The 12,807-nt window shown below is 46.9% G+C and overlaps 1 protein-coding gene across 5 annotated transcripts; it reads left to right on the top strand.

The window, feature by feature from the left end:
* Positions 1–2,253: 2,253 nt before the first annotated feature.
* Positions 2,254–12,376, top strand: EIF2S2 (eukaryotic translation initiation factor 2 subunit beta). Of its 5 annotated transcripts, none has more exons than XM_064391390.1 (9): positions 2,254–2,412; positions 6,514–6,694; positions 7,598–7,701; positions 8,683–8,818; positions 9,088–9,188; positions 9,577–9,725; positions 10,562–10,618; positions 11,025–11,110; positions 11,902–12,376. In XM_064391390.1, the coding sequence occupies exons 1-9, from the start codon at positions 2,398–2,400 to the stop codon at positions 12,075–12,077; spliced, it is 1,005 nt and encodes a 334-aa protein (XP_064247460.1). In that variant the 5' UTR covers positions 2,254–2,397; the 3' UTR covers positions 12,078–12,376. The 5 variants fall into 5 exon arrangements, with proteins under 5 accessions (XP_064247460.1, XP_064247462.1, XP_064247458.1 ...); XM_064391392.1 differs by lacking the exon at positions 2,254–2,412 and adding an exon at positions 3,255–3,384; XM_064391388.1 differs by lacking the exon at positions 2,254–2,412 and adding an exon at positions 3,383–3,439.
* Positions 12,377–12,807: the final 431 nt, after the last annotated feature.

Here is a 12,807-nt window from a genome sequence, read left to right on the forward strand (position 1 = left end):
TTTTATTGTGAAGATGGAACAGGTTGCTCAAAGAAGTTGTGGTGGCCCCATCCTTAGAGATACTCAAAGCCCAGCAGAAGATCCAGAGGAACCTGTTCCTGTTGCCCCTGTGTGAGCAAGGAGCTTGGACCAGATACTCTGAGAGTCCTTTCCTACACCACCAAGTCTCCAATTCCAGGGATCACGCAGGCTGATCAATCAACCTGTTCCCACACAAGCTCAGCAAGGTCAGCTCTCTTTTCCAGCTGGTATATGACACCTGCCTGGGGCTTTAAGCTATTTCTTTATTTAAAAAGTTTAAACTATTTTAAACTATTTAGGAGGAACTTCTTCACAGAAAGGGTGATTAGGCATAGGAATGGGCTGCTCAGGGAGGTGGTGGAGTCACCTGGAAGTGCATAAGGAAACACTGGATGTGGCACTCAGCACCATGATCTAGGCAACACTGTGGTGATGGCTCATAGCTTGGCTCGATGATCTCAGATGTCTTTTCCAGCCTAATTAATCCTGTGATCCTGTATTCAAGAGTGAAGAGAGGCTCCTTGCCACAGGAGATCGTTGTGTCCCAGGAGCCACGATCTCCAAAGGTGTTTTCACATCAATAAAAAGCAGAAGAATGCACATTCTTACATACAAAACAGCCCCTCTGATGTTCTGACAACGGGGTATTTACAACAGCGTGTCCCATTAGAGACATCAAGGGCTCACTTCTAGGATATGGTGGAGATCTCTGCTCAGCACCAGGTCAGGAAAAGCCCAGCAAGCAAAGAAGACTTTCATGGGAATACTAACATCCCGACACCAAGAGAGAACAGTGGCCCAGCTGGAGGCCTGTCATTAGTGGTGTCTCCCAGGGTTCGCTCCTGGGCCCACTATTGTTGAACTTGCTCATCAATGACTTGGATGAGGCGGTCATACCTCCCCATCAGGGTCACTGTGAATGCCCTCAGAGGGCTCTCAGCAGGCTGGGGATGGGCAGAGAGGAACCTTCTGAAACCCAGCAAGGGCCAAGGCAGGCTCCTGCACCCGGGGAGGAACAGCCCCAGGCACCTGCACAGGCTGGGGCCAGCCTGCTGGGAAGCAGCTTTGTGAAGGACCTGGTGGACAAGAAACTCTCCATGAGCAGCAGTGTGTCCTTGTGGCCAAGGGGGCCACTGGGATCCTGGAAAGCACTGGGAACAGCACTGCCAGCAGGTCAGGGAGGGGATCCAGCCCCTCTGCTCAGCCCTGTGAGGCACATCTGGAGTGCTGTGTCCAGCTCTGGCTGCTCAGCACAGCAGGGACAGGAGCTCCTGGAGCTGAGGAAGGGTCTGGAGCCAGGAAAGGCTGAGGGAGCTGGGGCTGCTCAGCCTGGAGAGGAGCCCAGCTGAGAGGGGCTCAGCCCTGGGTGTCCCTGTGTGCAGGGAGGGGCAGAGCAGGGCCCAGGCTCTGCTCCCTGGGGCCCAGCAACGGCACCAGAGCCACGGGCAGGGACTGATGCCCAGGAAGTTCCACCTGGACAGGAGGAAGAAATTCTTTGCTGTGCAGTGACTGAGCCCTGAACAATTGTCCAGAGAGGCTGTGGAGTCTCCCTCACTGGAGACATTCCAGAACCGTCTGGACGCAATCCCGTGCGATGGGCTCTGGGATGGCCCTGCCGGAGCTGGGAGCTCGGACCAGCTGCAGCCCCATGGTCCCGCCCAGCCCGCTCCGTGAGCTGGGGTCCCGGGGCTGTGCAAACACGGCAGGAACTCCATTCCATTCCATTCCATTCCATTCCATTCCATTCGGCTCTATTGCGTTGTGTTCCATTCCATTCCATTCCATTCCATTCCATTCAGCTCTATTGTGTTCCATTCCATTCCATTGCATTCCATTCCATTCCGCTCTATTGCGTTGCGTTCCATTCCATTCCATTCTATTCCATTCCATTCATTCCATTCATTCCATTCCATTCAGCTCTATTGTGTTCCATTCCATTCCATTCAGCTCTATTGTGTTCCATTCCATTCCATTCCATTCCATTCCATTCCATTCCATTCCATTCCATTCCATTCCATTCCATTCCATTCCGTTCCATTCGGCTCTATTGCGTTGCGTTCCGTTCCACTCCACTCCACTCCACTCCACTCCACTCCACTCCACTCCACTCCACTCTGTTCCATCCGGCTCCGTTCCGTTCCGTTCCGTTCCGTTCCGTTCCGTTCCGTTCCGTTCCGTTCCCCGCCCCTCAGCGCTCCCGCCGCCGCCCGGCGCCTGCGCAGCGCGGGAACGCCGCGAGTGGCGCGGGGCGGCGCGGCGGGCGCGCGCAGGCGCGGGGCGGGGCGGGCGCGCGGCGCTGATGCAAGAGCCGAGCTCGCAGTGACCCCGCGGCACCGAGCGACCCCGGCCCGTGCGGCCCCCGGCCCGGCCGCAGACATGTCCGGCGACGAGGTGAGACCCGCCGCCCGCCGCCGCCCGCGGGAGAGCCTCGCTGGGGGGGCTGCGCTGCGCCGGGGCCGCCGCCATGTGGGCGCCGGGCCTGAGGCCTGCGGCGAGCGCGGCCTCCGCCCTGCGCGGGGCCGGGCCGGGCCGGGCCGGGGTCCCGGCGCGCCGGGGCTGAGGCAGCGCGGGGGGCGCGGGCCGGGCCGGACGCGGGGCCGGCGCCTTGCCTGGAGCCCGGCGGGCCCGCGGGTGTGTGCCGGGCCGCGGGTGCCGGCAGGGCCTGCAGCCCCGGCGGGCGGCCCCGGCGCGGGGCAGCCGCGGGGGGAGGCGGATGGCACCGCCGCCGCTTCTCCAGCGTGTCCTGCGCTCTTTAGCGAAACGCAGCGTTTAGGCGGTTAGCACTCGCTTTCTGGAGCTTTAATACCTCGGGTTTTAACCTTGAGAGCCGAATAGCGACATCTGAACAAATAATAACGTTTTCCGGATCTGCTGGTGTTTGTCTGGGCACAGTACCGGGGAAGTTTATACATCCGTGTCTGGGAAATTTTTCAGTTATTGTAAATGCCCTGTGTTGGCAGCTTTGCTGGCCTCATTTCCATTGCCCTCATGGGGAAAAGGGAAGTTTTCCGTGTGTGAGGTGCTCATCAGTCCGTGGGAAGCTGCTCCGGCTGGATCCAGGAGGTGGCTGCTTCTGGCTTTGTATCTTCTCTCTGGTGGTGTTTAAAATACCTGTGTGGCTTGTTTCCTTCAGAGCAAAGTGATCACTCAAGCCTTGGAGAGAGGCTTGTCCTGCGTCATAAAAGAGAACTGGTGTAATTATGACTTCTTTTAGTGGTAGCTGTGACTGACTTACTCAGCTGCTTTAACATCTAGAATGAATACGTTGCATTTTTGTGCCTAGATGTGTCATGGGAGCTGCAGTTCTCATGTCTGGGCTGTTCTGCACTCAGGAATGCTTGCATCAGATGCTGTCTGACTCAGGTGATCACAGGACATGGAGCAGTTCATGGAGTGTCCCGCTGTGAATTTAGTTTGTATCAGTAAAACTGGTTTTCTTGCATGTGGATTGATTTGACGCTGAGGTGATTCCAGGGTTCTGTAGTGAAGTTCCACCTCTGGGCTGCTTTATGTGACAGAGAATAAAGATGGTGGCAGATAACACAGTGGAGCTGGCTCTGTGTGCAGTGAGTGCAGGTGCCTTCCAGCACTCTGGTCTCTGGTTACTGGGAGCCAAATGCTTTGACATTGGTGTTAAGTTGGTGAAACTTTTTAAAGCCTGTGAAGTCGAGGAGGATGAAGACATAGGAAGACAAATTGATACTGGAAACTGGAATAGATGGTAAGAAGCTGATTGTGTTGAGCTGTAGCTCAAAGTTTTCAGAGTTGTGTATGAATGAAACTCGTTGCTGGGAACATCCCTGAGTGCTGCCCAGAGCTGGGGCACAGCAGGGGCAGCACAGGCCCAGTTGTGGGGAGAAGTGGCCTGTTAATGTCTGTTCAGTTTGTTCAAAACCCTACAAAGTACATAATCCTGCTGAAGATCTAAAATTTCTTTGAACCCTGCAGTTTTTTGAAGCTTCAGGCAGTAATATTAGAGAATGCTGTGTTTTGACAATCAGTAATTTTTGCCCCTCACCCTGGACAAAAGGCAGTGTAGTGTAAGGACACCTGAACTGACTTGATCAGGGCAGGGGTGATGTCTCTTAGACATGCCTGTGTTTATTCAAACTAAGGAAATGGGATTTATTTTCTGTTGGAATCCCTGCCGTTTGCCACTGTCACAGCAGTTCAGAGGATCATTGGCTTCAGACTTGAGTTGCATTTGGTCCATGAAACCTTGATTCTGTTTCCTCTCTCTGTTTGTTCACTTGCTAATTTTCTGTAAGTTGGGATTTGGACTGTGGAGGCACTTGAAGTAAGGAGCAGGTTTATGGAGATGGATGTGAGAAGGAGCCATGTGGAATACAGAGGAGAAAACCCATATGGGAATTCGGCTCTGAGAGCAGGAACAGGACAGGAATAATATGTTTTTCACACAGGAAAAGCATCCAGCTTTGTTGTGTTTGTGCTGGGGGCTGAGGTTCCTTCAGTAGAAAATCTGCAACTTTGTAGTTTGTCAGCACTAAATGTTATAAAGTTCAGACTAAGCCAACGTGCTGAGCAGAGAAAAGGAATAAAGAAAGTTGGCAACACCTGCCTCAGGAAGCCAGAACATGACCAGCTGGGTTATCAGGCTGGTTCATTTATGTCATGACTTGTTAAAGCAAATGTGACCTAAGGCTCCTGCTGAGTGCTTGTTGAAGCCCTTGGTGAGTAAAACATTTCAGGCTTAGGCCTCCTCCTCCTCAGGCTGTGGAGTGTGCCCTGTTGTGAGTAGGTGTTGGGTGTGCAGAAGCCTGGCTTGCCCTGCCTGGCTGGGGTGGCCCTGCTCAAGGCCACGTGGGTTTGGTGCTGCAAACCAATCTCCTGCATGCAGGAGCTGTCTTGCTGTGTTCAGCCCAGAGTGGTTAGGCTGCCGACACTCTGTCTCTGTAGACACAAGAGGTGCTTTATGGTGGTTCAGATGGCTTTTCCCTCAGAAAAGAGTGATTTGGGGTGGGTGGGCTGGTTACTTCTTAGAAGCTGTTACATCTGATTGAGGCATGATCTTCGGTTTGTTTCACAAATGATAAAAAGCTCTTCAGAGTCTTGCAGAGCATCTTCATGGAAATGAGTCAGCCACTTGTGCTGGATGCCAAGGCTGTGCACGGGACCCATGCAGGCAGCTCTCCTGCTGTCCCAGCAGGCTGGGGAGCTCCAGCAGGAAGCAGACGTGGAACCAGTTGGACATGCTGAGATTTCTGTGCGTTGCAGCAGCATGATTCACACCACTATCTATGGAAGCAGCAGAGAAAAAGCCCTCTGGCTCTCTTTTGAAGATCATTCCAGCACAGTGCGTGCGACTAAAGACCCACTTCAGCAGCTTGAAAGCCTCAGGGGTCCCTGTGTATGTGCAGGCTTTGGGGATGTTGTGCTTTAGACACCCACAGGAGCAGTTTGATGCCTTCAGTAGAGCCTGTATGAAACATGTATGTTTCAGAAAATGGGAAGAATACCACAAGAACAGGATGTGTAGGAGAATAATAAGTGCAAGGAAAGGTTGTTTTGTGGGGAGAGGGAAACCACCAGACTTCAGGGGGTAGCTGGGCAACAAGTTGGAAAGCTGCTCCTTGGTGAAGTGCTGGCTCTTTCCTGAGTGAGGGTGTTCATGATGGTGAAGTCCAGCTCTGTGAGAACATTCTTCCATTACTGGATAAGGAGCATGGGAGAAAATGTCTAAAATGGTTGTCTTTAATATAACTGTGGTGTGACAGTCCAGGCAGATATGTGTAAGAAAGTGACCAACAGCTAGGATGTCAGCTTGTGTCTGAAGTGAAACAAAAAGCTTTAATGTGTTGGAATAGATCCCTCAGGCCTGCAGATGATGAAGAAGTTAAAAGTGAGTCTGGGGTTAGTGCCTTCTTCACAGCCAGACAGGTGAATTAAGCTGCTTTGCTGGCTAAGGAGCTCACTAACAGCTTTTAATCACTTGGTGTCTGAGGTTCAGTTTCTCAATCTGGGGAGGGAGAAGGATGAGACCTTTGCCATTTCACAGTGTTCAGAGCTGGTGCAGGTCTTGCTGTATCACCAGCCCCTTCTGGGTTTCCTCCTCGTCCAGAGTGTTCTTGTCAAGAGAGTGCTGGCAAATCTTGCCTTGAATAAATCTGGGAATCAATATGTGTCCCAAGTGGAAGTGATATGTGATCAGACCATGTGCTTTGGTGGGATTAGATTGTCTTCTGTGTTGAGTGGTGCTGTATTACTGCAAAATTGGGAGTCCATAGTGGTCATAAAATAGAAGTGGTAGCCAGTCTGTCAGAGAGCCACAGCTTTAACACATTTTCAGCTGCACTAATAAATAGGTGACAGGAAACTTGGATTACAGGAAAAGTAGCAGGTGCTGTGAACTCTGTCAGTTTTCCCTTGTAATTGACACAGTTGAGGTTAAAGCCCAGGAGCAGTTTGGGAAAAGTTATAAATAATGAATAGGGGATGATTATTGAGCTGCTAACAAGCTCTTGACTTTTACAGATGATTTTCGATCCTACTATGAGCAAGAAGAAGAAGAAAAAGAAGAAGCCCTTCATGCTGGATGAGGAAGGAGGAGACACACAAACAGAAGAGACTCAGCAATCAGAAACAAAGGAAGTTGAACCAGAGCCAACAGAAGACAAAGATGTTGAAGCAGATGAAGAAGACAGCAGGAAGAAAGGTAAAGTGCATCCATGTAGATAACTCTCAAAGGTGCTGTTTTGAGACTACAAGCCCAGTTTCAAGAATTTGGCATCCCAGAGTACAACACCAGAGCCTTGGGTGTTCAGAGATTTGTGAGTGATCTCTGCTGCCTGTGTGGAAGGCAGCTTGCCCTCTTGCTTGGAATCACATTCACAGACACGACCAAACTCCCAGGGCTTTACTAATTTCCAGTTTTCTAACTCAAACAGTCCTTTGTGTAAGGCACTGAAAAGAGAGTCTTTAAAATAGTGTGAAGTTTTAAATTTTCTACATGCAGTTGTTGCAATAATTCCACAATTATGGCTTGTTTTCATTTCAACAACTAAGCAATAGTGTGAATAACAGAAACATGGTTAAAGGAGTTTCTAGTTTTTGGACAATTCTGAATGTGATAACCAGAGTGTTCTTTGGAATCTTTCAATAAGTAAGCATGTGATTGTTTATAAAACCTTGCTTTTTAAATTGAGGCCAACGTAATTTCAGGATTACCTAATTCAGAGTGCCATTAACTTAAATCCAGTTTGTTGATAAAGTTGGCTCCTGCTGCAGACCAAAGAAACTGTATCTTCCTCCTGCACTTCTAATTTTTTTTGTCCAAGCATCTCTAATGACAAAAGTGACTAATTTATCTTGTACAGCAGAAAGAAAGATTAAACATTTAAACAATCAAAAGACACAGTTAGAAGGTGCAGAAACTAAAACAATATTTTGGGGCAGGGGGAAATGATCTCTTCAAACCTGAAGGATAGCTACAGGGGTTACAGATATTTGCTTATATCTTACTGTGATGTTTTAAAGATTTGGATGTAAATTAGAAACCTTAATGTCTGAACTGTTTCTACAGTTATACTTTAGGCAATCCTTTGGTTTTGTTTTTTAGATACAACAGATGACTTGGATGATTTAAACTTCTTCAATCAAAAGAAAAAGAAGAAAAAAACAAAAAAGATATTTGATATAGATGAAGCAGAAGAAGGTGTAAAGGTTTGTTTACACCTTTGTTTATATAAGTTGACTATAGCTCAAAACTCTTGTGCTTCCATTTTCTTGAGATTGGCAGTGCAGGAGTTGTCTCAAGTCTGTCATTGTGTCTTGGTGCAGTTCATAACTAAACTTTACATGTCTTTCATTTTTTTTCATTAACATGTTGCTCCTGCCTGGACTTTTTGTCCAGAAGTGGAAAAACCTGCCTGCTCTGCACAAAGAGCAAGTAATTCACCAGTCTGTAGGAAGGGCTGATTAACCTCCAGGTTAATTGTCTTTTAGGGTTAGAGAGATAACTGGATGTCAGAAGCCACACACAGAACAGTCCTCTAAAGGCCAGCACTTAAATAAAGTGCACATATCTGCCAAGAAATCTGTTTTTACTCTGGTGCTTTCTTTAAAAAGGATTGGCTACTGTGCTGTGTTCCAGAAGGTGTACAAGATATTTTTACTCTTCTCAAGTTTTATTCCAAGTAGTGTTTTTGTATCACATGTCAGTGTAACTGGCAAGCCCAGAGAGCAAGAGGACAGAGAAATGTTATTTTATGCATACACCTCCTTTTCATATTCTGCTTTTTGGGGAAGAATATGTTCCTCTGATCTGCCTCAGGGGACAAAATACTTGCTCTGTGTTCTTTCAGTGTGCACAACTGTGATAACAAATTCGAGTAGCACAGCTTTGCTTTCCCTTACTGTGCCATGAGGGGTGTTTTGTTCCCTCCTGTCCTCAGATGGCTGCTGCCTTTAAGTGCAGTCTGACCTTGTTCCTGGCTAGGCAGAAGTTAAGCCAGAAGGTGCAAATCTGGCCCTGCTTGTGGCAGTAGTGCAGGGTATAAGGCTCTCTTGAACATGCTGAAATTCCATTTGTACCTGTTGGGTTTCAGGGCTGTGGTGATTGTCACAGTATTCACCTGTGCAGCTGCTGTTATTTCATGGTGGGCTGTGGTTGAGATGGATAAACTACAGTCTTACTTTTTGCAGGAATTGAAAATTGAAGGAGATGTGCCAGAGACAGTAGAACCTGAAGATGACCTTGATATCATGCTGGGCAATAAAAAGAAGAAAAAGAAGAATGTGAAGTTTCCAGATGAAGATGAGATAATGGAGAAGGATGAAGGTACAAGTATAACCTTGCTCAGCGAGATGTTGAAAGTGAAATGTAGTCCACCTTGTATGTAAATGTTCTGTTCAAATGCCTTTTTTCTTCCAAAATTTATCAGAAAAATGTTCTGTAAAAGCACTGTATAAATTTCTCGTGAGTGCTGGTGTCAGTTTTTGACAAACAGAGAAGACTAAGAGTCCCCATCTTAGTGGAATTTTCTCCTGTGTACCTTTTAGAAATCATAAGATTGCTTCTTAATTAATCCCCAAAAACTTTCTTTACAGCATTTGAGGATGAAGATAGCAAAAAAGATGATGGAATTTCTTTTAGCCTTCAGTCAGGACCTGCGTGGGCAGGCTCAGAAAGGGACTACACATATGATGAGGTAATGTTCCAGAGACTTTTAAAACATATTTTCCATGTTCATCTGCATCAGTAGAGCCTTATGCTCATATTTCCTATTTCTAACTTCAGAGTGAAGGACTTGTAGTCAGTAGCTCCTGAGCAGAAGCTAACAAGGCATGTTTTCTATCACAGTAATTTTCACAGGGGGCAATATTTGTCATAGTTCAAACACCTCTGCCATGGGCAGAGCAAACCCTTGGGGAAGCAGTGTTGGGATTTTGCATTTATCAGAACACTTTAAATGTGTTCTGAACAGGTGGGGAAATGCTCTTAGGCAGGGGTAGTCTGCTATTCACTGTGGCTGTTAGAGGTGAGGTGCTGTGAGGAATGGCAGGTGCTCACGTGGCTGTGGATCCCCTCTCTTGCAGTTGCTCAATAGAGTTTTTAACATCATGCGGGAGAAGAACCCGGACATGGTGGCTGGAGAGAAGAGGAAATTTGTCATGAAGCCCCCGCAGGTTGTGAGAGTAGGGACCAAGAAAACGTCTTTTGTCAACTTCACAGATATCTGCAAATTGTAAGTTTCCCCTTTGGATTTCCCAGGAATAGCAGATGGGTGCACTGCTCTGTTTCCTGTAGAGTTTGCTGGCAAGTGGCTGTGGCAAACCAGGAGTGGAAGCTATTTCAGTCAGAGAGCTCATTACATTTCTCTGTGAGAAGATATTTCTGAACATGATTTATTGATATAATTTCTAATTTTATACTTAAATTACGAAAATGGTACATGGGCTGAAACTTGGTGAGTTCATTGGGTTCTAAAAGTTGGGTCACCAGTGACATTTATGTACAAGCCTTGAGGAAAAGGATGGGAAAAGTTCTTTCTAAACTGAGCTGACTACAAATACTGTTCTCTTGGTAAATGATATGGACTCCAGTAGTGTTATCCCACTGTTTTCTGCAGTGGTATCTGTGTCTTAATTATGTCATGTGAAGGCAGGTCTGTTCTTTGTGAGCACTTCTGGGAATGCAGATCTGATGGTTATCAAAAGTGTGTCAGAAAACAGGCCTGGTGAAACCCTGCTGGGGATCTGGGTTGTGCACTAAGGGGCGTTTTTAATGGTGGTACTAATGTTTTTTCAGAGGATGGGACAGTAAGAATGAAAAATCTTTAATGGAAAACATTTTTTCACTAGTTTCTGTAATTTTGAGCTGGGGACAGTGGGAGGTTTTCTTGTGTGGACTGTTCAGGTTTCTTGTGCCCTCATTAATTGTGTGTTTGCTCTTTGGTGCAGAACCCTAGCACTGCTTCCTTTGAAACTTTGTTACTTAAGCTAGATTTACCCTGCCAGTCCTGTATAAATACCACATTTCTCTGAAGGGGGAAGGTTAAACATTTCCTTTCTTTATTTTTAGATTACATCGTCAGCCAAAACATCTCCTGGCATTTTTGTTGGCAGAATTGGGTACAAGGTAAGGCTGCTGGGCTGTGTGTGTCCTCAGGATTGACATTGGTCAAATATAACATTTTTGGGGTTAGATCTGCATAGATGTGCTGGACATGAGGCTTTTGTTCCCTGCACTTCAGTGCTGTGCTGGGTGTGATTGAGGAGAGACCATTTTAGTGAGGAGGTACAGAGAGAAACTCCCAAGGTCTTGTTTACTCCCCTGAGACAGACAGGTGAGGGTTGTGCCTGGGCAAAAATTCCTGTAGGAAGTAGCTCTTAAGTACCTCAGAATTTTGCATTATTTTGTCCCTACAACACAATTCTGGCTGTACTCTTCTTGAAGAATATACCCTTGTGTTGCTTCATGTTCCTGATTTGTTTCAGTGCTTCACACCTGCAAATCAAATAATTAATTTTCTCTTTTCAATTAGTGGTTCAATAGATGGTAACAACCAACTGGTAATCAAAGGAAGATTCCAGCAAAAACAGATAGAAAATGTCTTGAGAAGATATATCAGTAAGTAGAACTCCCTTTCCCCTGCACATTTCTCTCAGGCCCCTTGTGATGCCCAGGGGCTCCTGTATGGCCCAGGTGTGCGCTCACCATGGAGGAGGCTCAGGAGCCACAACTGTCCTTACCATGGAATGATGCAAATACAGGTGGTTCTGCCCTGCACTAAAGCATGCCAAAGAAAACAGCATTTGAGAACTGCTTGTTTTCATCTGAGCCTCATATCTTGGCTTTGATGAGGACTGTGGAAAACAACAGTAATTGTTGATTTTGCAGTCTGTTGTACCTTGTGAGCTGACAGATGCAGTGTTAAAATAAGTTCTGTTCAAATGCCCTTTTTCTTCCAAAATTTATCAGAAAAATGTTCTGTAAAAGCACTGTATACATTTCCCATGAGTGCTGGTGTCAGTTTTTGACAAACAGAGAAAACTGAGTCCACATCTTAGTGGAATTTTCCCGTGTACCTTTAAGAAATCATGTAAGCATGAGGTTAAAGAACGTTTCTTAATGAATCCCCAAAAACTTTTTGTGCCACAGCTGGTCAGAGGACTCAGATTGTGTCACAAAGCTCCTGCTTCACTGCTTTGTCAGTACCAGAGCTGCTGAGGAACTCGGGGAACACCAGTGGGAAATCTACAGGGTTAATAACATTGAAACAGTGTCAGTGCATCTTGTGCCACACAGAAGCTCCTCTTGGTTAACCAGGGGCGAGTCCAGTGTTCCCAGTCAGCCCGTGTGAGCTGGTGGGAGTGTTTGAGCAGCAGCAGCAGCAGGTTAATGGCCTTTGTTCCCTGCAGAGGAGTACGTCACCTGCCACACGTGCCGCTCGCCCGACACCATCCTGCAGAAGGACACGCGGTTATACTTCCTGCAGTGCGAGACCTGCCACTCCCGCTGCTCCGTGGCCAGCATCAAAACAGGCTTCCAGGCTGTCACAGGCAAGAGAGCACAGCTCCGTGCCAAAGCTAACTAGGGTTGCTAACCAGCACTGGAGTTGGCAAAGTGTTCTGGGGAGATGGGACTGGACAGGTTTGCCACCGGAGTGGATTTACCATTGTATTAAAGCGAGGTTGTAAAAACGACAAGAAATTTGGCTTTTGATTGATTGGTCTGTGAAATCCTTGCAAGATGCAGATCCTCAAGCTGTTCACATACATTTGCTCATTGAATATATTTTACCAACTGTAAGGAGCGTGGTGGGAAAGGAGGTGCTTTTTAATCCGTTCAGACTTCTGTAAAACACGAGATAAATTAAAGATACTATAACAGTGAGTGTCTTGGATTTGGATTTTTCCTTCAGTTTCCTCTTCAAACACTGGTGGGAATGGTTGGTGTGTTCTTCTGCAGATCATGTCACTGAGCTATGTCCAAGACCCAGAATGAAATTTTAAGATAAAGGTTATTTTGCTTTTACATAACAGGCTTATTTTAGTTATGCTATCATGAAACAGAGAAAAACCAGTCCCAGGGCTGACAGGCCAACATGAGCCCTGCTCCTGCTTGTACAGCCATGGGTGCCTTGTGCACAGGCTTAATTAGGCAAAAATAGCTCTGAGACAGTTCAGACACCAGATTGGTGCTGAATCTTAACACAGAATCAATAAACTGTACTGTAAGTTTTCATAGTGTCATAGTACTAAATTTTGCAATTTCTAATAGAGAAACGTTTATATTTCTGAAGTCCTGCACTCTTCATCACTTTA

This window comes from Passer domesticus, chromosome 16 (assembly GCF_036417665.1).
Source record: "Passer domesticus isolate bPasDom1 chromosome 16, bPasDom1.hap1, whole genome shotgun sequence".
In the NCBI taxonomy this organism is placed as follows: Eukaryota; Metazoa; Chordata; class Aves; order Passeriformes; family Passeridae; genus Passer; species Passer domesticus.